Source organism: Citrus clementina, unplaced genomic scaffold (assembly GCF_000493195.1).
Source record: "Citrus clementina cultivar Clemenules unplaced genomic scaffold, Citrus_clementina_v1.0 scaffold_9, whole genome shotgun sequence".
Taxonomy (NCBI): Eukaryota; Viridiplantae; Streptophyta; class Magnoliopsida; order Sapindales; family Rutaceae; genus Citrus; species Citrus x clementina.
The window spans coordinates 775,594-799,484 of NW_006261964.1; the positions used below are offsets into that span (position 1 = coordinate 775,594).

The window sequence follows — 23,891 nt, forward strand, 5'->3', positions numbered from 1 at the left end:
TATTAGTTTTAATACAAACTTTTATCGTAATCCGATAAGTGCAACGGAATTTATTCCGCTAACTACGACCCTAGGAACTGGGAATATGCTCAATCTTCATTTTGTACCTTTATTTTTCTAAAGCTAATTAGTAAAGATTACGTGTATGAATTGCCGGACCACTATTATTGTGTTACATGTGCTTGTCTCAGGCGCCTTAGGAAATTAACTTTTCAAGTAAATCAAATCATTAGTAAGCCTCAAGCCAAAGTTAAAGCTACAGCTAACAACAACAAATGAACAAACTTCAAAGCAAACACATCTTCTTTATCGTCTTGTTTTAACTTTCAATAAAGCATTAAAATTATGAACAAGAAGTGAAACATATAATTATCATTAAAATCAACAAAATCCCGAAAGAATTCCTATTATGTACCTAGTTTGCAGATCCCCACTTTGCCCCTTCATTTCGACTTAATTATTTACCTTAATAACCCCATTTTTCTTCAATCCCAAGGCCACCTTAATTTTTCCAAACACCTTGCGTGCAATCCCACTTGTATTCTTCTCTTTTTTCTGCTTCAAAACTCCTTCTCCCTTAAACGGCACCGTCTTCCTCTCAAACTTAACCTGCTCCGTTAAACTCCCCAAAGAAGCCCCGGTTCTGCTGAACGCCGTTACTAGCTCGGGATACAACTGCACAATCAAGCCCTGAAACTTCTCGGACACGTCAACGCAACCACCAGGTCCAGGACTAGAAGCGCCACCACCAGACGACCCCTCGTTCAGATAATACCCAACTCTCACGTGACCACTTAAATAACTCTTGCAAGCTGACAAAATCACGTGACCTCGTTCTCTAAAATGACTCCTCACAAAACCCTCGAAATTCTTCGGGGGGTTACGAAGTAAAAATGTCATCGACTTGCAAGATAAAATGAAGACGTCTTCATTATACGCCGTTGATTTTTTCTCCCAAATACTCCGACCCGGCCACATTCCGTGACCCGGTTCGTTGAAATACGGTTTCTCGTTCAAAACAAGAGCTTGAATGGAGACCAAAACCTGAAGCACCGTCGACTCGTCAGGGTTCCATTTCTCGCTCTTCTTCCCCGTCCACGTGTTCAGCAAGCTCAGACAGACCCGCCCGTTCGCGTATAGGTTCGGGTTGAGCCGCAACCCGAATGAGCGGTAATGCACCATAGGCGGATGGTTCGGGTAATCGGCCGGGAAGGCGAGATCAAAGAAGAAGAGTCCGTCGTGGTACGGCGTGCCGGCGGTGCCGACTATGACGGCGCGAAGGAGATCGATCCGGTTCTCGTAAACCCGGACGAATATGGATTCGGGTAAGTGCTTTTCGAGGATTTTCCACTCTTGCATGATCTTCTTGTGGGACCCCGCTGGGAAGTGATCCCTGCCGTTCTTTTTTGTGAAGCTTGAGGTGATGTAGTGGTGGTCGGACACGTCTGACACGACGTCGAATCGGGGGAAGGAGATTGTCTCTTCGATTTCGCCGTTGGGCTTTTGCGGGTTGGTGTTTATAGTGAGAGCCATTTTCGTTTCTTCGGTCTCTGTTCTGTTCTCAGTGAAGAAGAGTTTGTTCCCACTTCCAGTGCGGATAAAATGTGTGTTTTTTTTCACTTTCTTTACATTTTTTTTAAAAAAGAAATTTGCAGAAATGGTCTAAAGTTATGCTGAATGTATAAAAGTAACTCATTTATTATTTTTATATTTTCTTGTTTTATTAGTTAAAAATAGACATTGCACCCTGAGCAAGTGAATGAGATCGACATGTCGATTGACATATCGATGACATGCCAAATCTCTGAACAATTGATGAATGATCGACTTGTTGCGAATCTGTTAAAAGAGACATATTAATTGTGAGCATCTTATATGTCCGAAATGCATATTTTTACTACTGAAGTTAAAAAAGAAAAAAGAAAAATGATAAGGTGTTACTTCTATAACTTGAACTTAAATTTTCCCTTTTTTTGTGACTGTCATTTCAGGACTATACGAGGAATGGGATTCTGGCCCCTGGTTTTGATTGAAATGGACGGTGATTAAAGCGCTTAAGGTTTTTTCATGCAGTGAGATTTTGTGGCCTAACATCACATGGTCCCACTGGGGGTAATGCTGAGTGGTGAAGTCTGACGGTTGATTTTATATTTCCGATTTTGATCATATGGGTTACGGGTTACCAACTCCCAACTAATTTGGCAATAAAAAAAAAAAGCTCGGCTTGATACATATAAATTGGAACCTTTAGAGATGCGAGCAAAGAGTGCATGCACAATTTGCTCGTTCACCCAGCAATTTTTGAGGCCCAATGTGGAATCTGTGACTGTGAGTGGCACAATTCAAAATCACTTACCGTTCTTCAATGCATTATTGCTGCTGCCTGCTGGCAACTTGTCTTTTACAGTGCTTATTCTCCAACTCTTTCGATTGGCTTTTTACCTAAACCCTAGCTGTAGCGCTAAATGTGCTATATGTTTGCTTTTTGAAAGTGGTTTTAGTAAACAAAGACGGCATCTTACCTGGCCTTTAGCTTTTCCATTTTCTCTACTAAAGTTGAAGAATTGTGTGATGCCTAGAGTCCGAGTACTCTAGAAGTTCACTAAGTTAATGATTGTGTTGTAAGAAAACCACTCAATAATAATTTGGTGATAAAGCACTTTCCTTTCAACCTATATACTACCTAAATTGGGGTTGGGTTCTTAAATTTAGGACTGTGCTAATATGAAACAGTCCGACGGTATTGTAAGTGGTTAACCACCTCCCCACATGTTGAATTGTAGTATCATAAGGTTGATTTAGAAAATTCAAATTTTTTAATTGTTAATATTAGGAAAAAAAAAAGAAAAAAAAAAGATTGTGCTAATGTGTAGTTAAAGGTAGTGCAAAATGGTAAACAGGGCCATTGCTACATCTAAAGAATTGTCGATTACCTTTTGCTTGGTTTAAGTCTCCGGCCTTTACTCTGTCAAAATTACCAACAAACTTAATCAAAATTAATAAGAAATTGACTTAGAACACTCTTTATACCATAAGCTTAGTTCTTTGGCTACTCAGCATGCCTATCTTAAAACATAAAAATAATTCAGTTTCCCAAAAACACTGAAATATACCAGGACTCTTCTTTATTGGGTGCTAGTATCGGGTTCCAGGTTCTGCTAAGAAGTTCCAATCCCAGCAAAGGCCCCGTAAAGATTCGGATAAACTTTGTCTACGACTTCTTGGATAAGCCTGATACACATGAGGGTTTTGCTTCACTTTCATATACCCGTTTTCAGAAAACAAACTAACAGTCACAATGCCATATCTATACTGTAGGCAAGCTCTTAATATAGCGTGTGCGCGCTTCCCGAAAATGTGCTACAACAAAGCCTCAATATTCTTGCGCGGATTTCGACGCAAGAACAACATTGATTTGCAGGACAATAGGAAAACATTTTTGTTAAAAGGATCCCTATGTTACGTTTAAGACTTCATTGCAAAAAAAGGTTAAAATATCGTACACACTAAATAACACAAATCTCACCAAGCCACCAATCTCACCATGCTCCATTCTTCCTCAACACACTTCGTTCTCATTGTCGGCTCTCTCTCTTCCCTCCAAATCTAGTAGCCAACTGTATCTCGCTCCCTCACGGCGAGTCACTCTCTTGGGTCTCGCAGAAAATTGACTTGTGGCTTTACTCTTTTCCCACCCCAAAATCCACAGCAGCCGTGGGTCACAACTGTTGTTGTCTCGTCACCGACAGCTACCTCATTAATTCTAAATTTGGTTGGCTTGATTTTTTGATTCGTGATGCTCAGTTTATTGGGCAAATTTCGTTGACTTAATTTATTGATTCTTGATGCTGAGCTTAGTGGGCAAATTTGGGTGGCTTCATTTTTTGATTCTTTATTCTTGTTTTAACTGAGCAAATTTGGTTGGCGTCAGTGGAGTGAGATTTATGGCGCTGTGGGTGAGTTGAGATTTGGCATGAGTGAAAGGAAGCATGTGTGTGTTGTGTGAGTGAGGTGAGCTGCGTGTGTTGCATGCGTAGAGACTCTCACCACAGTTAGAATTTATAATTAGTACAAAACAAAGCATTCCGTGCTAACTATGGAGTTAGCTGTGGTGAGAATGTCGCTCATTCGCTATTGTAATTAATGGTCGGCAAGCGGAAAATTTTAAAGAAACAAAGAAAAAAAAGATTCATAAATAGACGTGCATTTCTAAACTCTTGATTGGGATCTTTGCTCTGTCAAAATTTATCTACAAATCTAATCAAAATTAACAAGAAATTTGAACCCTCTTCACACCATAAACTTAGTTCTTTGACCAGTCACACTAAAGTACGCCCATCTTCAACAGGAAAAAAAAATTTCAAAAACCCTGCGAAATTTACCAGAATTCTTCCTTTTTTGGGTACCAATTACTGGTTCCAGATTCTGCAGAGCTTAGTTCTCAAGAATTTTCCATTTTTCCATAATTTTCTTGCATACTTGACTTCCAGGATATGCAAAGCTGTCATTCTCTTCTCCAGAGTTTTTCTCGCAATAATGACGGTCTGTGTAGTCAGTCACCACATCAAAGTGCCTGAACTTTTCTTCTTTGATTGTATTGTTTTGCTGCATCCCTGAATTTAACTAAAAGATTAATCAATCAATTAATTAATGGCACCGTTGTCGAAGAGTTACAGTAGCATTGTAGCATATGTCATTAATTTTGTATTTAGTACTTTTTTCGCTGTTATTATTCCTAATTATACACATAATAATAATAATACAACTACAATGAAACATAAAGACGACAAAAAGTGCTTGTATGTTTGATTCAACTAATAAAATCACTCCGGATGGTGCAAGCGATATGCGTATTGAAGCCCCTTCACGTAGACATTATGCTTAAAAAAAAAAATGAAAGAAAGACACAAAGAGAGCTCGTCGTTTTAGCTTCCAAATACCTTTTTCTGCAAATTTTTTTTTCCAGCTATTCGTTGAGAAAAAAAGGGGGATTTAAAATTATGATCTTGTTGACCGTTCAGATTTAATATTAATTTCCATCACTAACTCACCGAAATTTTCTCAACAAAGTAGTCTAGATTTTAAACCCAAAAAAAAAATAAAAAATCTAAAATCAGAGAATACAAGCAAATTTAAAATAATGTTCTGCCGAAATAATAAAAAACAAGGTTAAAATTTTGCTGCAACCCGAAGCCATTGCTGTTGTCTTCGAGAATATGCTCTGCTGGTGCCTTGTAATGAACCAAGCCTAGCTTCCACAAAACCTACAACGAGAGACTGGCGTTGGGTTCTGACTTTTGTATGTGCATGCGTTTCTTCTTTGTTGTTATAAAGTCGTACAAGAACTAATAAGGTATGTGATTTATATTTTACAGAAGGGTAAAGTAAAAAAAAACTACTGTAATTGATTCCACAATGAAAAAATATCAAAGGAAAGACGAAACAAAGTTTAGAACAATTATTCTTTTCTTGGTGATCCGGTTCTGCAAAGAAGTTCCATTGATCTTGGTGAATGCCACGAAAAGTTCTGGATAGATATTTCTATTACCGCCTCGAATAAGCTTGATCCTTAGCATTTAACCGAAGAAGATGACCCCTTTTCAGAAAACAAAACCAATTCTCGCCGTACCATTCGTGTAACCCTTCCAAGTACTTAACATGGCGTGTGCCCGCTCACGAAAATGTGACGTCACAAAACCTTCAAAATTCTTTGGCGGCTGCGAAGCAAGAACAACACTGTTTCGCAGGACAATACAAATACATTTTGACTATAATTCTCCCAATTATTTCCTGCTTTGAAAAGTGCTTCTCAAGTAGGAAGGTTCCACGGTTCATGCCCTTGGCCATCCCAAGTGTTCAGCAGGCTCAAACAAACATAACCATTTGAGAACAGATTTGGGTTCAGGCGAAGCCCGTATGATCGGTAAGTCGCCATTGGAGGCTTATATATTGAGATATTCACAAGGGAATGCAATGTCAAAGAAGAGCAAACCGCATGACAAGGCGTCCCTTGAGGACCAATGATTACAGCACGGAGAAGATCAATTCTTTGTTCATAGACTCTCACAAAAGTTTGATTCATGAAGATTTTTCCTGAAGATTTTCCATTCTTTTATATATATTTTTTCCTTGCTTACTCCACTTTCAGGATCTACGAAGCAGTCTTTGGATTTTCCAGTTTCGTTACTGCTGTAGTGATGGTCCGAGTAGTCCATTATTACATCGAATTGTAACGATGAAGGTTTATTTTGATTCCCAAGTTTATTTTAATTTCTTTCCATTTTCTTATTTCAATTAGAATTTAGGGTTATAATTAAATTAAAATTAAAATTATGTTGAACAACTAAGAATAAGTAGTTTGCACTATATTTTTAAGTTAACAATAATAAAATTAGTTTCAATTCTCCTATTAAATCTTTTTCTAAATTCATAAATTCTCTCTCTCTCTTTTCTCTTGAATTTCTTAATCAAATTAAAGCATATTTTTCTTATGGGTAATTTTTACTTTTCTCCCTTGAGTTTTCAACTTTTTGTACTTAGATGGCGAAGATCCGTTTATTAGTGAAAATCCCCTTACAACTTGCAAACGTTAGTTCTCAGTTAGTTAGTTGTGAGCACTTTGGTAATCTCATTTGACAAGCAAAAATTTTACACTTTTTGGTTGACATGAGCAAGTGAGTTGTCTAATCAGTTTGAAAAATTGTGCCTTAATTTATAAAGCAAAATTTGTAAAACAATTCAAAGTGGCCTTTTCTCTTTCGTGAAGCACAGTCATGACCTTTTCTCTTTAGATAGGCACATTTAAGAACTCTGTTTAGAAGGTAAACAAATCTTCTTTGTTGTAGAGTAGTATCCATTACTTATGTAAAGTGAATAAGAAACACAAGACCTGCATTATGTATCGCTCTGAATTTCGCCGATGCTCCAGGAATCCAAATCACTTTGTTGAAGCCAATAAAAAGTTAGTCTCTCACAATTTTTTTTTTCCTAATTTGGAGCATTTTGATACTACTCTAAGTGAAAAATGTCGAGTGGGTGCTTGATTTCTTATTAATTGACATGGTTTTGATGAGATTTGTAGAGCTGTGAAGTAAATTTGTTTACTTTAAAGTAGTAATACTCTTATCATATCATATGTTATCAAACAACATTACAAGTCCAGAAACTGTTAAAGACATTTTCAACTTTTATTTAGAAAGACGAAAAAAAAACTTATCCAGATACACTTAGTCATTTATAAAATATTTGTTTCGAAAATCATTTTTTTCACGATTGTTTGTAGAAAATAGAAAATTAACTTTGAGAAAAAAATACTAAACACCCTTGAATATTATTTAATGTTGTAATGTAATTAATGGATTATCTTCTCACTTATTTTAGGCTGATTTGCATATTGGTATTGTAGTCACATATTATTTGCTTTTGGTATTTATTACATTTTAGCTTTTTTTTTAAAATATATGTATAATTTATTTATGTTGTTTTATGGTATTGCGGTGTGGTGTATTATGATGTTGAAGTAGTATTTTGATTTATGTGATTTATTGTTATGGTTACAATTGTCTTTTTATTTGTTGAATTCAATTGTAAATAACTCATATTTAAGGGGTATAATAGTAATATTATGATTGTTATAAACTTGGCGCCAAATGTTTCAGATGTGTACAAATCTAACCAGGGGCATTTTAGAATTTTTAACTTCCACTAACAGTCAACCACAAAATTAACTAATGGTAGTAGAGCTGGCAAAATTTGACACGACCCAATTACTCGACACGAACACGACATAAATAAATGTGTATGAGTCGTCAAATTTAACACGATTATTAAATGGGTCGGGTCCGGGTCAACACGATTTTTTTCTGTGTCGGGTTTGGGTTAAAATTCTTGACCCATTTACCCGATCAATGACCCGATTATATTTTTTATTTTAAAATAATTTACATATTCTTATAATTAAAACTCAAATACTAGAGATGATTTTCTTTTTTTTATTCTTTAAAAGGGTGAATATAAACACAATGTTTTATTTATAACATTTTACATATATTTAAAGCTTCAATAGTGTAAATGTGTAAAAATTGATAGACATGTATATTTTATAATATTGATATATAATATTATATATATATATATATATATATATATATAAAATTAAAACCTTAATAGTGTACATGTGTAATATATTGGTAGATATGTATATTTTATAATATCGATAAATTATGTATGTATGTATGTATGTATTTATGTACATACGTATATATGATAGTGTGTAAATATTTTATGTAACTTTTGTTCAATATATAGATATTAAACGGGTTATTGGGTAACTCGATTATTTTTCTGTGTCGGGTTTGGGTCTCAATATTTTGACACGATTATTAAATGGGTCGGGTTTGGGTCGATCTAAATTTAACACGACACGAAACTGACACGACATGAACACAACCCGATGACCCGTTTTACCAGCTCTAAATGGTAGGGGGGTTTTTCACTAATAAATAAATCTTCGCCATCTAAGTACAAAAAGTCCAAAACTCAAGGGAGAAAAGTAAAAATCACCCTTTTTATTATTTACCAATCTTTCTTTTTCGAGAAAAAACAAAAACGACAATTTTTTTAGATAACAGAGCCATATTGTTCCTGGGTCCACTATTATTCTGGTCCACCATTATTCCCACAAGTAACACCCATTATTCCTCCAGAACATTCAGAATTACCTTTCATCCCAATTTTTTTAAAAAAATGGTTGTTTCGTGGCCCCTCCTCCGATAAGCCACTTCAGTTAAGTAACAAATACCTTTGAGTTATGATAACACAGATGTACTATTGGCAAACAAATTAAACAAATGAATCCGGGTCCAGTTACGTGTAACTGTTTTAAAATAAAATATTATTTTATAATTATACGATTAAAATTATAATAATTTTTTTTATTATTTATCATTTTATATGTATGACTGTAATTTGTATTATATATTAAAACAACTCTAAAATAACTATAACCTAAATAATATATTAAAAAACTCATCAATTACCACTACTTTTTTACTAAAGTGCACTTTGAATTCTCCTGGTCCCCATCAACTACACACATAATTGATAACAGATATAGAAAATAAAATAGAAGAGATCGAGAAGTGGAAGAAAAAGCTCAGAATTTTCCATAAAAAATCACCAAAATTTTTATAGTTTAAGGCTTTAAACCAAAATAATTAATAAGGTTTCATGGAGAAAATAAAATAAAATAAGGGCCCTGCAGAACAGGAAAAAAAAATAAAAGAACCTGAAGCCATAGCTGCTCTCCAAGCTTTGCCTCCATTTTCCCTCGTGCGAGACATTCACAAAAAGTTTTATATGTAATTATAAGTTTTATTCTTCTTACGAGTGCTAACCATTAATAAGTTCCCACTTCCCACCCCGTCAAGATAATCTTAATTAATTATTTACTTTTAATTTTTTCTAGTAGAGAGAACCCTAATCTTCTAAGTCATAACATTGACTTTGGCTTTCGTTTCTCTCAATTTTTGCCCAGAAGACTGCAACGACGTCGTTTCAGCGCGGACTCCGCTCAACGGTCAGAAGTCAGAACCCTTCACGATTGTCGTCTTCAATTGGTAATATTTGCATAGAACACAGAAATGTCCAAAAACATTGGATTTCCAACATAGGGGTCGCAACAAGTTCTGAAAACACAACTTTGATCACAATATTTTGAACCTTTCAAATTTCAAATAATTACATTGGTTTTAGGCAAATTATTGATTGCTACTAAAGATAAATGATTGAAAGAACCAATTGATTGAATTTGAAAGAGTCGCGTATAGGACATGCTGATCATTTGTTGAATTTACAACTTGGAAGAGGGTTTCTTTGAACTCCGAGCAGCTATAAACTCCTGCATTTTCTTAAACTGCTCCTTCGTCATTCCATTGTAGTAGTCATGAGCCCGCTCCTGTAAATAAATAAAAGCACTAACGTGAATCAAGTAATCACTTGAAATGACATGTTATAGTAACACCATATCATATGTCAAATCAGTTACGATACATACTTTGTATTATTGGGTCACAAGCAGTAGATGACAACATCAGGAACCTTGAATGCAAGCAAAATATTACCTTTTCAAGCGCAAGAGCATGACCCAAGTCCAGCTTCAGACCATCATTGATGACTGCCTTATACCTCAACACCAAGTCTTGATTGTTCTTTATCATTGCTTCAGCAATTGCGCGCGCTTTCTTCAACAATTCACCTTCTTCAACAACATGGTTCACCAGGCCCCACCTCTCACCTTGCTCAGCAGTTATAGGGGTAGCTGCCATGGATACTTCACGAGCTCTATTTGGTCCAATAATGCGCGAAAGCTTCTGAGACAGACCCCATGAAGGAAATATCCCAAATCTGAATGAACAATTTGCATAAACATGCACGTTTATATATTATAACATAATTTACAGCAAAACAAAGGTAATAAAAATCAATCACCATCCACCACCAGGCACTTCAACATTTTGCACAAAGTGGCTACTTTCTATTTCGACATTTGCCGTTGCAATTGCAATAGGCATCAAGAAGTAGCCCCCACCAAAGGCTTTTACCACTCTAAAAAATCCTTTGGCATTAAAACATTTCAACCATTTCTTAGCAACATATTCCTATGGTGTTCTTATAAACCAGTGATGTGTACACTAGTACGTTTTCTAAGGAAGCAAACAGCTTAACGTTTAAAACGCTTATAAGCAGATGCTTCAGAAAACAAAAATCATAACGCATGCATTGGGATCTATTTCAGATTTCATAAAATTCAAACTTGGGCTCCATTTAGTATCAATGTTTAGCATGTTCGATCGGTAAGCACTTCTTTTGCTAAGGTAGCTAATTTGAATTCAACTCACAGTTATTCCATAAAAAATCTTAACCATCCGTACCCAACTTCAAAAGCTATAATAACCGACCATCCCCATCATTTGATAGCTGCTGCTCATGTAGCTACATGCTTCCATGTCACAGTAAGGGTCGTATCCATGGCACCACAATGCCATATGAAGCTTTAATCATACTTGCTAAGTAAAAGGTTATAGCTTCAACTATCAACCCACAAAAATTGGCAAGTTACTATCCACAAATTCAACGATTTTACTAAATTTTCATAACGGGGACCATCCTCATACTCATAAATTACAAAATATTCTAAAAATTGACCCAAAAAAAAAAAATTCCCATCCAAAGGTAAATTTCCCATTAGTAAAAATACAAATTAACTAAAAGAAATCTTGCATACTAACCGAGCATGGGTGTCAATAAATTTTGCGCCTTTAGCGGCAACCAAAACGTCACAAGCCAACGCGATTTCGAACCCGGCCGTTACAGCGAAACCGGAAATGGCCCCGATGATCGGTTTCCGGCACCGCTCCATTTGTGCCACCGTGTCAGTCTCAACATCCTTAACGTCTCCTTTAAACACGTCCTCTGCTGACGTCAAATCCACGCCGGAGCAGAACGCACGACCCGACCCTGACAAGATGATAACCAGGACGGATTCGTCCTTGTCCAACGACTTGAACCCCTGCGCCATGTCCGCCATCATTGACCTGGTCAACGAGTTTAGCGATTTCGGACGATTGATCGTGACGTAAGCGATCCCCATAGGGTCTCGGGTCACGAGGATTAGATTTTCGGATTTAGTTTGGCCCATCGTAGATGTTTCCGGGTTTCAGATTAGTGTTTTCGTATTTTTTTGGCTTTTTAATTGAGTTAAATTTAAGGGTAACAGTGTTTTATTGAAGTGCGTGCAATAACAAATTCCTTATCGATGAAGTGATGCCGAGCTTGACTGATAGCGACACGTGGTATGGGCGGCACGGCACAAATTATATGATATGGGCAATACAACTGCACTTCTCCTTCTTTGCAGATAATATCCTTTAAATGAGGGTCCGCCTAAGTTACAGCTGACGAAGGTTACAGCTATCTTGTAAAATTTTAGTCAGCCTCCTATACTCTATATTATTTATAATTTATCCATAAATATTATAAAATTATTTATATTATAAAATTTCGTTTAGTCCCTTACACTCTGTTTGATTTCATTAAAACCTTTAGAATACCAATTCACCCATATAATTTTAAATTCCCAAAATACCATCCGTTTAATTAAAAAATTATAATAATTATTAAATGAATTATAAGTACAATCATTATAATTATTTTGTTATAACTATAAATATAATTATAATTTTTAAATAGATTATTATTATTATTAACAAGAATAAAAAGTATTATAATTAATTAATCTATAAAAATAATTAATAGTAATTTTTTCGTTAAATTGTTAATAATAATAATTAATGATAATTATTATTAATAATTAATTTTTGAACAATAATAATAAAAATAATTAAAATATAAAATAATAATTATGATAAAAATTAATTAAGGAATTTATAGTAATTTGTTATAATTTAACTCATTCTGATTTTGATTCTAAGATAAAGTAAACACATAAACGGTAATATAGCTTATTCTAATTACGATTCATACAGTTTAAGTAAAAAAATTATTCTAATTCCAATTCCTTATTTTGATTATAGTCATTCCAATTCTAACTCATTATATTTCCAGCTAATTTCGATTCTTATTTAGTGAATGCACTATAAAATTCGTAATACTTATGAATAAATTGTAACTAATATAGAGTGGTCTAATTGAATATAGAGTAGTTTATAATTTTATAGTGTGTTCACTAAACATGAATCGAAAATAGCTAGAAATATAATGAGTTAAAATCAAAATAGCTATAATCGAAATGAAAAATTAGAATAAGAATAATTTATTTACTTGAACTACATGAATCGTAATTAAAATGAAATGTATTACCATTTACGTGTTTACTTTGTCTTAGAATCAAATTGAGAATGAGTTAAATAGTAACAAATTACTATAAAATCCTCAATTATTTTTTATTATAATTATTGTTATTGTTATTATTATTATTCAAAAATTAATTATTAATAATTATTATCATTAATTATTATTATTAACAATTAACGAAAAAATTATTATTATTAATTGTTAATAGATTAATTAATTATAATATTTTTATTCTTGTTAATAATAATAATAATAATAACAACAACAATAATAATAATAATCTATTTAAAAATTATAATTATTTTTATAGTTATAATAAAAAATTATTATAATTATAATTCATTTAATAATTATTATATTTTTAATAAAATGGAGGGTATTTTGAGAATTTAAAATTATAGCGACAAATTGGTGCTCTAAAGGTTTTAATGAAATAAAACATAGTGTAAGGGGCTAAATGAAATTTTATAATACAGAAAGTTTTATAATACTTGTGAATAAATTATAAATAATACAGAGAAAGTTTTATAATACTTGTGAATAAATTATAAATAATACAGAGAAAGTTTTATAATACTTGTGAATAAATTATAAATAATACAGAGTATAGGGGTCTAAATAAAAGTTTACGGGACAGCTATAACTTACGTGAACTGCAACTTAAGGGGATCCTTTAAATAAACCACTCGTTGCAAAAATGTCTAAATTCATGGCGTGCGTTTACTAATTCGAAGCGGAATGGGTAGCAATGGGTAATTTTTAAAAACCTCCCCTGAGGTTTGGGCTTGTTGCAAGTAGATGGCGAAAATCTATTTATTTGTAAAAACCCCCTACCGTCAGTTAATTTTAACATTGACCGTTAGTTGACTGTGTAAAGACAATATTGCCCTTAACCATAGTTTGTAAACTAACATAACTAAAAAAAAACTAAAATTGTTGGCGCGAAAAGCACAAACCCTATTTTTTGACAATTTTATCCTTGTCAATTCCAAAGATTTACAATATCATAGGTAACGATTATGACTATTTCATTTTCAAGTTTTTTATTTTATCTTTATTGTAGAAACTTTAAGGAAATATCAATAATTTAAAGAGGGTTTTTCAAGTTTTTAATTTTATTTTTTTTGTAGGAACTTTAAGAAAATATCAATAATTTAAAGAGGGTAAAATAGCCAATAATCTTGGTTTTTTTTTTTTAGCTATTTCCGTCTACAAACTATTGTTAAGGGTAATATTGTCTTTGCACAGTTAACTAACGGTCAATGTTAAAATTAACTGACGGTAGAGAGTTTTTTACAAATAAATCAATTCTCGCCGTCTACTTACAACAAGCCCAAACTTCAGGGGAGGTTTTTAAAAATTACTCGGGTAGCAATTGAAATAGATTAAAATAATAATAAAGAATAGAAATTTAAAATAAGTTATTTACTTGAATTACAAGAATCAAAATTGAAATGATCTGAATTACCATAATATGTTTACTTTGTTTTAGAATCGGAATCGAAATTAAATAAATTGTAATAAATCGTTAAAAAGTATTTAATGAACCATTATCATAATTATTATTTTATATTTTAATTATTATGATTATTTATTCAAAAATTATTATTAATTATTGTTAATAATATATATTAATTAATTTAAAATTTTTATCAATAATAATAATAAATTCAAAATATTTTAATTAATTAGAATAATTAGATTAATTAATTAATTATAATGATTTTTTTTAACTGAGGATAAAATAACCATTTTTTATTTTGGGTGGGAGTGGGGGTGGGGGGAATGATCCATCCTGGGAATCGGAGATTGATTCCCAACTTCGACTGAACCCCACAATTCTGATTTTGATTCTTATCTCCATTTTGCAAAGTAAACACTTTCAATAATTCCGATTCTGGATTCTGATTCCTCAATCAGAGAAGATCATCAGTCTTTCCAATTTCATCTTTGGCAATTCACGAAATTGTTGTCTTAACGATGTTTGGGGATGATAGAAATTTCTATGGAAACTAGGACAATTTATACATAATATCTCATTAGAGGATAAAATTTAGTGACATTCTTATTCCCATCCTAATTTTTATTTTATTTCTTTTAAAATTTTAATAAATACTTTTAAATCTAAATTGTAATATATGTATGAAAATAATAAATCTCATTAAATATAAAAATAATATAAATAACAGTTAATATAAATATTTGAAGATTCATAAAGATAATTTTGTTAATGATTTATAACATGTGACTGATATTTTTCTAGCAACTTTATTTAGCTGACCACCTAAGTTCGAGTCCTTGAGGAAGTAGGGGCTAAAAAACTGACTTAGACTTTACCCACTTCCTAATATTTTTCTTTATAAAAAAAAATACCATGTGATTTTTGTGGATGTGTTCAACTTTAAAGCTCTAGTTTTACTTAATTTCATAGACGATCTTGTAATTTTGATAATATTGACTTAGTTTAATGGAAATAATTTTAATTTATTTATTTTATTTTGATGTTTTTGTATTGGTAATTCGATTATATATTTTTACCTTAATATAATTAAATCAAGTTCGAAAAATAAAAATATCAATTATTCAGGAATTGAATACCTATGAAATCCCCATACCCCTCTCCTCAAGCAATTTTGAAGGGAAGAGGGAGGGTACGGGGGTATAAATACAATATCAGATGGATACAGGGATGTTGATCACTGCCCTCTCCTCTTTCCTCCCTATTGCCATCCCTTACAACATTTCTCTACCTATAGGTAAAAATGATATTTTTGCTTTTGTTAACTTCAAAATCAATATGGTCGCTATTTAAGTATCAAAAACTAAACAATATTATTATTTGAGTTCTAACTTGAGTTTAATGTTATATGTCATTAATTTATTGAAAGATGAATTTTATAACTCATAAAATTACTATTCTACTATTCAATAGATGAATGTTCTATTAGGTAGAACTTTAGTTGAGGTTGAAATATTAGAAATCCTAGCATTACTTGAAACAAAAACTAAAAGTTGATGCATTTTGGCAACCAGCAGTAGGGGCGGACAAACCCAATTCAACCCAATCTAATTTTGATAAGTTAAGTAGATTATTGTGAGTTAATTGAGTCAATTTTTTAACCTAATTATTTGGGTTGGGTTAATTATAATAAATCCGTTTAACTCAATCCAACCCATTAAATAATAATAATAATGAAGATGATGACGACGATATGTTTATTTTCAATTATAAAATCCTAAAGATCTAAAAAGCTAACCTAATTTTAATTTTTTTTATATTTTTACAAAAAGAGACCATTCACTCTTGTATTTGCAACTATAGACTCTAATTCTAAAACTAAAATCAATCTCTCGTATAAGTAAATATATTATCTTACAAGTATAATTTTGAAAGTAAATTGGTTTCAATTTCTTTTTATTTTTTAGTAAACACTTAACAGTACATAATTATTTATCACTTTCATTTTGTTACTCAATGTGATGCTAGCTAACTATCTAAAGAGTCTAAATTTAAAATTAAAAAAAGAGAAGCAGAAAGCCGAGAATAAAGTCCATAAGCACATTGTCGAAATTTTCTTAATTTTAAGATAGTTGATTTTTTAGCTTTCTTTATCGTACCCTCGACAGTGAATGAAATTTTCATGTTTAGTAGAGTTATATTTGATTTTAATAAATTTCATTTCAAGTTTTATATCTTTCCTTTATTTTACTTTAGTTTTATTTAATCTTTAACCCAATCAACCTAACCCAACTTGATGATTTAAGGGTTGGATTGAATTGAGTTAAACATATTTATTTAATTTGGTTGGGTTGATTTTATCTCAACCCATTCAACTATGGCCTGGATTGAATTTTCGCAAATTTTATCCAACTCAACCTATACCCATCCACAAGTAGTAGTTTAATTGAAAATTTGTCAAACAAAATGGACTTTAGTGTAAAATATTAATTTTTATCTAAGCGAAGTCTACAAGAGCATCATTAAAAAAAAAATCTAGGAAAACACGTTCTCTTTTGCAGTGTAATGATGAACCAGATCATTTGAAGCGTAGTCCTCCTTCCCCTCTTCTTTTTTTGGTAGTATTTATAGATCAACCTTTTTTTTTATTATTACGTTATTATTGAAAGTTGCTTTGGATGCTCTCTAAAAAAAAAGAGGATGCAAAATCTAATATTAGGTAGAAATAAACAAAAAATTTAGTATCTAAAATTGTTTTAAATATTTTGTTTACAAATTTAATTATATTGTTGTAAATATGTGTCAAATCTCTTAAAATTAAATGTGCTGCATAGTAAGGATTTTCTTTTTCTAAAGAGTGTACAAAGTAAAATTTAATTTTTTATAAAAAAATTTAGTATACAACTATATAGAGTAACAAGTGTTCAAACTTTAAAGTAATTTTATATAGTAAAAATAGCTCCTTTCTTTTAATTTAGTTGTTAGCTATGATTATAGTCGAAATGCTTCTACCAGTGAATCTTCAATTAATAACAAATGTAAATGTATGAGAAATCATATGCTTATAAAATTGGTACTTCAATTCTTAAATATTGAAATTCTTATATTCTTATTATTTTTATTCGTTTTGGGTCTCAATAAATTGTAAAATAATATAAAATTAATAGTGTTGACCTATCAAATTACAAAAATAGAATGTTTTATCTTGCAACCACATCAAACTTGAGCCAGTTGCCGAACGTTCATCGGTGAGATATCATCAGAATCACCATCCAAAAGTCGTTTTGCTATGATGATATTAGTAGCTTCAGATGGATGATACGGATCCCAGAACACATACTTTGATCTATCACTGCACACTTTAGACGATGGACCACAGGGGATCAGCCCTCCATGGGTCCCAGCAACATAGCAGCAAGAAGAATTTGCAATCTCAAAACCTGCGATAAATGAACAAAGCTTCTTTTAAGAGGAAATCACATAAATTTAGAACGTAGTTGCTGTGCACGATAACCAAAGTGACATTGATCTCATAGAGAGCTAGTGGTTTCTTCTCACAATTTGCATATGGATTAAAACTCACTCCACCTCAATTTCGTATAAATAAAACATTGGTATATATATTTATGAGTCTAGTTCAAATCTTCATTTTGTAAAACAGAAGACGTTCTTACCAAGCACCCATTTGACATCTCAATCCTAAACAAGCATGAAGACAGTTTTAGGTTTAAAGCCTTAAGCTTTGAAGAGTCTGACAGGATCCTGGAGCCTGGAGCTATTCCAAACTAAAATGTAAGGCGAGAAAGGATTCACAAAATGCCTACCATATGATCTGTAGTTTTCCAGGATGTCGGCTACAATGCGATAAACATCGGAATAAACAAACTTTGATTCCTGAAGAGATGTGCTAAGCTCTGCAATAAGGCCCTTCAACTCTGTGTTAAATAACCGAGCCATTTGATTCGGCAAACTAACACAGCTTTCTCCGGCCGATGGATTCGTGTCCCTCTGATATGGAATGCACCCAACAGGACCAACATTTGCCACAATAATTTTTCTGGCACCCAAATTATAAAGTCTCTGCAGAGAAATTCAAATTTGTTGATTTTTAACATTTCAATTAAACAAATGCAGTGAAACTGAAAATCGAGAGTTGTGAGAAAATTAATTTACGGTAAGTTGCATCCGAAATCTTGCAATCATGGCTGCGACGAAAAAATCTGGGGAAACCAATTTTTGCACAGCGGCTGAGAGGACAGGCGTGAAGTAATTGTTGATGAAATCATTGGAGCCCATTGTCACTGAGAACAAAGACCTTCGTAAAAGCTGTAGAGTTGCAGGCTCACCTATGGTTGAGATAATATCTTGCCTTGTATTTGCAAAATTATCTAACTGGGCATCCATGTTGATTCGGCCACCCTGTACATGCAAAATTACATAAATTTTATATATTAGACAGATTTAATGCATTTAATTGGCCAATGGCTAACTGTTATATTTGTAGTATAGTAGATAGGAGAGAAGAATTAATGTGTGCAACTTCTTGTAAGCAACAAAGACACTTGTGGGCAACGATTTCTTCTAAATTTTTGTTTGTAGGCAGATCTGGGCCCGCTGTGGACTCAAACTTAGCCGCAATAGAACTATTTAAGCAAAACCTCGGCAGATTTCTAATTGTAGGTATCTGATAGCCTGTAAACTTTTGAATCTTAAAACACATTAAGTTTCTTCAGAAAAATGAATCAGAATCCTTACGAAGATCTTGCCAGTTTGATTTAGAATTCCACCTCCACCAGAAGCATAATTGACGCCTTGGAGGATCGAATTTCCTCTTGTTGTGGGAGCCAAGTAAGGAGGACTGAACCCTTTGAAACCCAATTCTTGTCCTGTTAAAAGGAATGAAAATTACAAACGTGTTAATATGGTCATTTCAAAGAAGGATTGGTGCAGAAAGAATCAAGCAGAGGAGAAACAAAACTTGCCTATAATGTCAACAATTGTTCTTCCATTGGTGTATCGACCCGTTGGCACCCCGAAATCTATCCCATTTGGTACATAATTAGCCTTGGAGAGCGACACAATGTAGTTGTTGTTTCCCACATCAACTAAGGAGTCACCAAAAACAAAATTTGCGGGAATATCATAAGCTGCAAAGCAGTTCTTCAACAAGAACAAGAATGTCAGTACTTGAGAAAGACTAGACATGATGCAATTGGGTAATTAGTTTTGTACTTGTGGGGCTAAAGAAGATTTGCAAGAGTGTGAAGAACTCAATGTACATATATATTTATAGCATGTGTAGAGAAGGTGTACTTATACTGTAGCAATGTTGGCTGTGTGGGTGAAATTAATAAGAGAAGAAACAACAAACTTCAGCTGCCAACAGACGAGTATGGGGTATTTATGAATGAAATCTATACCCCACAGTGTGTAAAAAATTTGGTGCGTTATTAGGCAAAGCAGAATCTAGTGAGAACATTATGTTGTATTCAAAAGTCAGCATTATATTTATTGGCTGGATGGTAAGAATCTCCCATCATGAAAGAGTGTGTAAAAAATTTATCTTGCTTGTAAATTTGTAAATATTTATAATGTGGTGTACATCTCACGATTCTCACCTTTATTAGGGCGAAATATTTGAACTCTCCTCGTAAAATCAAATTGTATATGACATTTAAAAAAAAAAAAAACATTGAATGCCCTGCAAAATCACCAGCAGCTTATGAAAATACCAGAAACAGAGCTGCTGGTTTGTTAAGAGAGAACAGAAACGTTTTAATTTTTTCAACCACCAGGAGACCTAACTTACTATCAACATTCAAAAGTGAGTAACTAGCATCCTTGAAATTTAATGCATTCCTAAAAAAATACAGTTTCTAGCCAGTGGTCATTCACTGTACTTTCGTCCCAAATATTCCCTTAAAAATCAAGACTCTTAATAAGAAATTAAATGGGAAGGCAAGTCGCCATTTCTTATCGCTTGGGGGGGTTGACAAGATTGTGAAATGAATCATGTAAGCATTTATTTCTTTTACCAACTAACTACCGTCCAAAGTAAAACTCACAGAGTCATAGTAATGGATGAATTATATTATTAAAACAAAAATGTAGTATGATGATGGAGACATAACAGAATTCAAGAAAAGACTAAATGCGGGAATTTGGCAGTTGTCACCGCGAGTGATGGTTACAAAATAGGATCACCAGGGTTCTTGTGTGTCTTTAATTTTGGGGTGTATTCAGCCTTTCGGTTCGGCCAGTTCACTGTTCACCCACGGATGTTTTGGGCCAGTTCACCCACAAGCTCCAACTCCCATTGAAGCTTCATCATTTAAGTCCACCCACAAGCTCCATTGTGGCCCTTTTGAAAGACTTCATATGCCACACATATGACATGTTGTTGGTAGCACATATGAAAGTTTCTTAGTACGATGAGCATTTTAACTTAAAACTATATCATTATCATCCATTCCAGCAGAACACTTTATTTGGAAATTTGTTTCTCAACCTCAAAATGAACTAATAAAAGGGTTCCTTTTTATGGGTGTACTTGTTTTAGTTCTTTCAATTCTAAAACTAATTTCAACTCTTGGCATCTTTTATCACAAAAATTCAATAACTCTCAATTCAAAAGATTTAAGCCCCACATAGAATCTACTGGAAGCCCTCCAAAATAGTGAGTACCCACCTAGCAGACTTTTCCGCGCCAATTTATTGACATCCAATTTTAACTTCCGAAAAAACCACTCCCCTAAATAACATCTTGAAGATCTCTCAATTCTTTCGCAACGATCTCTCACATAATCCTTTCAATATCCCGCAATTTCATAATGTCGTCCTCTTATTTGCTTCCTTGGAGATTTTTTCGATTAATTAACGTAGCCGGTGTAATTCTTTTTCTCCAACTCACTTGTTTCTCCGATCGTGTCCATAGCTTGACCAAGAAAACCGTGTTTGATGCTCCTCTATTGACAGAAAAACTGAACACCAACCGGACAATCAAAGTTGACATCAATGGCGACGGGGACTTTAAATCCATACAAGATGCCATCAATGCGGTTCCTAAAGGGAACCCTAACTGGATCATTATCCATGTTCGAAAAGGCGTTTACAGGTAATTTAGTTTATTTATTTTCCTCTCAATTCTCCGTACTTATTATGTTTGCTGCAATTGCGGATAAGTTAATACACTGATACATTTGTTAATTCAATTTTGGCCTTTAGAGAGAAGGTGTACATACCAGAGGACAAGCCCTACATATTCATGAGAGGAAATGGTAAGGGGAAAACGGCCATTGTTTGGTCGCAAAGTGCTACTAACAATAAGGACTCTGCTACATTCTCCGTTGAAGCTCCCCACTTCATTGCCTTTGGTATCAGCTTCAAGGTGCATGAAATTTTTTTTTTATTTTACCCCCTTAAACTATTTAAACAACATCATTAAACGTTGAAGATTTCTAAAATTATTTGAGAACTATCTTTACAGTACAATGCTCCTGCCTCTCTTCTCCATCGAAATAGCTCAAGTTTTTGAAACTTTTCATTTTTGAACTCTCAAGTTTTTGTTTATGTCCCCCAACTTATCATATATAATGTCCATTACCGTAAAACTTATGGTCAACAATAGGGTGTAACCATGTAACAGAAAACTAGAGGTTTTTAATGAAGAGAGCAAGGCATTGGCACAAAAAGGACTTGCACTGCACTGTAGATATACTCAGATTAATTAGAAGAAGAAGAAGAAGAACGTAACCCATAGTTATATTTTATTTTTTTCATATTTTTTGGGCACAGAATGAGGCACCTACGGGAGTTGCATTTACCTCGCAAAATCAGTCAGTGGCAGCGTTTGTGGGTGCAGATATGAATGCATTTTACCACTGTGCATTTTACAGTACCCACAACACTCTCTTCGATTACAAAGGCAGGCACTACTATCACAATTGCTACATCCAGGGCTCAATCGATTTCATCTTCGGCCGCGGCAGGTCCATTTTCCAGGTAACTCAGCTAGACAGCTAATATTCCATTTTTGGATCACAATTTAAGCAAGTTAATTATAGAAATAATTTTGGATTTTCACTTGCTGATTGCAGAACTGTGAGATCTTTGTGATAGATGACAAGAGAGTAAAGATTCATGGTTCTATCACAGCTCAAAATAGAGAAGATAACACTGATAATAGTGGATTTGTGTTTATTGAAGGCAAAGTCTATGGAACTGGTGATGTGTATTTGGGAAGAGCCAAAGGTGCCTATTCAAGGGTAGTTTTTGCCAAGACCTACTTGTCTAGGACCATTGTGCCCCATGGCTGGACAAATTGGAGCTATGTTGGCAGCACAGAGTAAGGAATTTAATTCCATTTTCTCAGAAAAAAAATGATACTAAATCACATCAATTTGAAGATTTAGCATTAGTAATTTTAATTTTAATTTTCTCTAAAATCTTGATGTTGTGAATTGAAACAGCAACCTATTCCAGGCAGAGTACCGGTGCCATGGACCGGGAGCTGAGGCAAAGCACCGGGTCCCATGGTCGAAACAACTTAGTGATCAAGAAGCAGAAAAGTTCATGTCCATTGATTTTGTAGATGGCAAGAATTGGCTACCAGCTTGGGTGTAAATGTTACTTTTAGCAAGAAGTTGATTCCAGTTTAGGAAACCAAAAATGTACTTGATTCGAGTGGTTCTAACTAGCCACCGATTTAGCATTCTTCCTTAATTTAAGCTTGTTAACTTTGGTATTTGTACTTTGGGCTTTAGCCTTATGCTACAGAAATTTGATAGTATCTTAGAAAATGAAGCTACTTTTTACGTATCACATTCACATTTACAGACTCTTACTAATGAGAGAATAATATTGGATTTTGTAACTAATATCTCAATATTTTTATTTTAGATATTGACGTGGCACTCATTTATTTTATAAAATGATAAATTTCATAACTTGTAAAATTATTTATTATTCTAATTATATCATTTAATATCATACTAATAAATTAATGTCATTTCATTTGAAATTAAGCGATATACTTGAAAAGTATTGAATTACTTATAATAAAAATTCCATATCAACCATTACTAATATTACTAGTATACATTTATCATTGATCATAATTTATTACTTTTTACAAATCTTTTTTTATTTAAAAAAAAAATCTTCGGCCACATATATATATATATAAGTAGCAATTCAAAATCTCCTAATAATAATTGGAACTCGAATCTACTCTCATAGGAATTTATATATCTTTCCTCTTTATAGGGATCTACCTAATATATATAATAAAAAAAAAATTCCGTGGCCCACCACATCTTTGTGTCTTATGCACCATAGAATTAATTGTTCACCATAAGCAAAACCCAGATCACTTTTATTCCTAGAACCAATCTCATAAACAGTATTCACGATTTCACATCACCATCAAAATTACCACCAGCAACTTGCTTTTCAACTCTTGCGGCTGCAGCTTCAGCGTCAGTCAAACTGCCGCCACTAATCCTTGCACTGTCCCCTAACATTTCTGCAAGGATTCCGCTGCGCGTAACGCCACGTACGA

General features: G+C 33.3%; 4 protein-coding genes across 4 annotated transcripts; 1 reads left to right on the forward strand and 3 right to left on the reverse strand.

The window, feature by feature from the left end:
- Positions 1-330: 330 nt before the first annotated feature.
- Positions 331-1,618, reverse strand: LOC18032170 (putative ubiquitin-conjugating enzyme E2 38). Its single transcript, XM_006419308.2, has one exon. It carries the CDS (start codon positions 1,531-1,533, stop codon positions 454-456), a length of 1,080 nt encoding a protein of 359 aa, XP_006419371.1. The 5' UTR covers positions 1,534-1,618; the 3' UTR covers positions 331-453.
- An 8,024-nt stretch (positions 1,619-9,642) lies between these two features.
- On the reverse strand, positions 9,643-11,883 carry LOC18031425 (probable enoyl-CoA hydratase 1, peroxisomal). The gene is made up of 3 exons (XM_006419309.2): positions 11,289-11,883; positions 10,122-10,404; positions 9,643-9,955 (listed from the first exon to the last, which is right to left on the reverse strand). Exons 1-3 carry the CDS (start codon positions 11,696-11,698, stop codon positions 9,851-9,853), a joined length of 798 nt encoding a protein of 265 aa, XP_006419372.1. The 5' UTR covers positions 11,699-11,883; the 3' UTR covers positions 9,643-9,850.
- A 5,622-nt stretch (positions 11,884-17,505) lies between these two features.
- Positions 17,506-19,738, reverse strand: LOC18031499 (GDSL esterase/lipase At4g16230). The gene is made up of 5 exons (XM_006419310.2): positions 19,315-19,738; positions 19,088-19,218; positions 18,506-18,751; positions 18,157-18,412; positions 17,506-17,772 (listed from the first exon to the last, which is right to left on the reverse strand). Exons 1-5 carry the CDS (start codon positions 19,535-19,537, stop codon positions 17,549-17,551), a joined length of 1,080 nt encoding a protein of 359 aa, XP_006419373.1. The 5' UTR covers positions 19,538-19,738; the 3' UTR covers positions 17,506-17,548.
- A 1,362-nt stretch (positions 19,739-21,100) lies between these two features.
- On the forward strand, positions 21,101-23,015 carry LOC18032010 (probable pectinesterase 67). The gene is made up of 5 exons (XM_006419311.2): positions 21,101-21,446; positions 21,557-21,719; positions 22,127-22,333; positions 22,429-22,676; positions 22,801-23,015. The coding sequence occupies exons 1-5, from the start codon at positions 21,163-21,165 to the stop codon at positions 22,952-22,954; spliced, it is 1,056 nt and encodes a 351-aa protein (XP_006419374.1). The 5' UTR covers positions 21,101-21,162; the 3' UTR covers positions 22,955-23,015.
- Positions 23,016-23,891: the final 876 nt, after the last annotated feature.

Excerpts from the sequence above, each read along its gene's own strand:
- LOC18032170 (XM_006419308.2), bottom strand. The coding sequence starts at position 1,533 with ATGGCTCTCACTATAAACACCAACCCGCAAAAGCCCAACGGCGAAATC.
- LOC18031499 (XM_006419310.2), bottom strand. The coding sequence starts at position 19,537 with ATGTCTAGTCTTTCTCAAGTACTGACATTCTTGTTCTTGTTGAAGAAC. Across the intron at positions 19,219-19,314 it reads AACAATTGTTGACATTATAG|GACAAGAATTGGGTTTCAAA; the intron begins GCAAGTTTTGTT and ends TCCTTTTAACAG. Across the intron at positions 18,752-19,087 it reads ATCAAACTGGCAAGATCTTC|GGTGGCCGAATCAACATGGA; the intron begins GTAAGGATTCTG and ends TTGCATGTACAG.
- LOC18032010 (XM_006419311.2), top strand. The coding sequence starts at position 21,163 with ATGTCGTCCTCTTATTTGCTTCCTTGGAGATTTTTTCGATTAATTAAC. Across the intron at positions 22,334-22,428 it reads GCGGCAGGTCCATTTTCCAG|AACTGTGAGATCTTTGTGAT; the intron begins GTAACTCAGCTA and ends TGCTGATTGCAG. Across the intron at positions 22,677-22,800 it reads AGCTATGTTGGCAGCACAGA|CAACCTATTCCAGGCAGAGT; the intron begins GTAAGGAATTTA and ends GAATTGAAACAG.
- LOC18031425 (XM_006419309.2), bottom strand. The coding sequence starts at position 11,698 with ATGGGCCAAACTAAATCCGAAAATCTAATCCTCGTGACCCGAGACCCT. Across the intron at positions 10,405-11,288 it reads TTTATTGACACCCATGCTCG|ATTTGGGATATTTCCTTCAT; the intron begins GTTAGTATGCAA and ends TTGTTCATTCAG. Across the intron at positions 9,956-10,121 it reads ATGCTCTTGCGCTTGAAAAG|GAGCGGGCTCATGACTACTA; the intron begins GTAATATTTTGC and ends ATTTATTTACAG.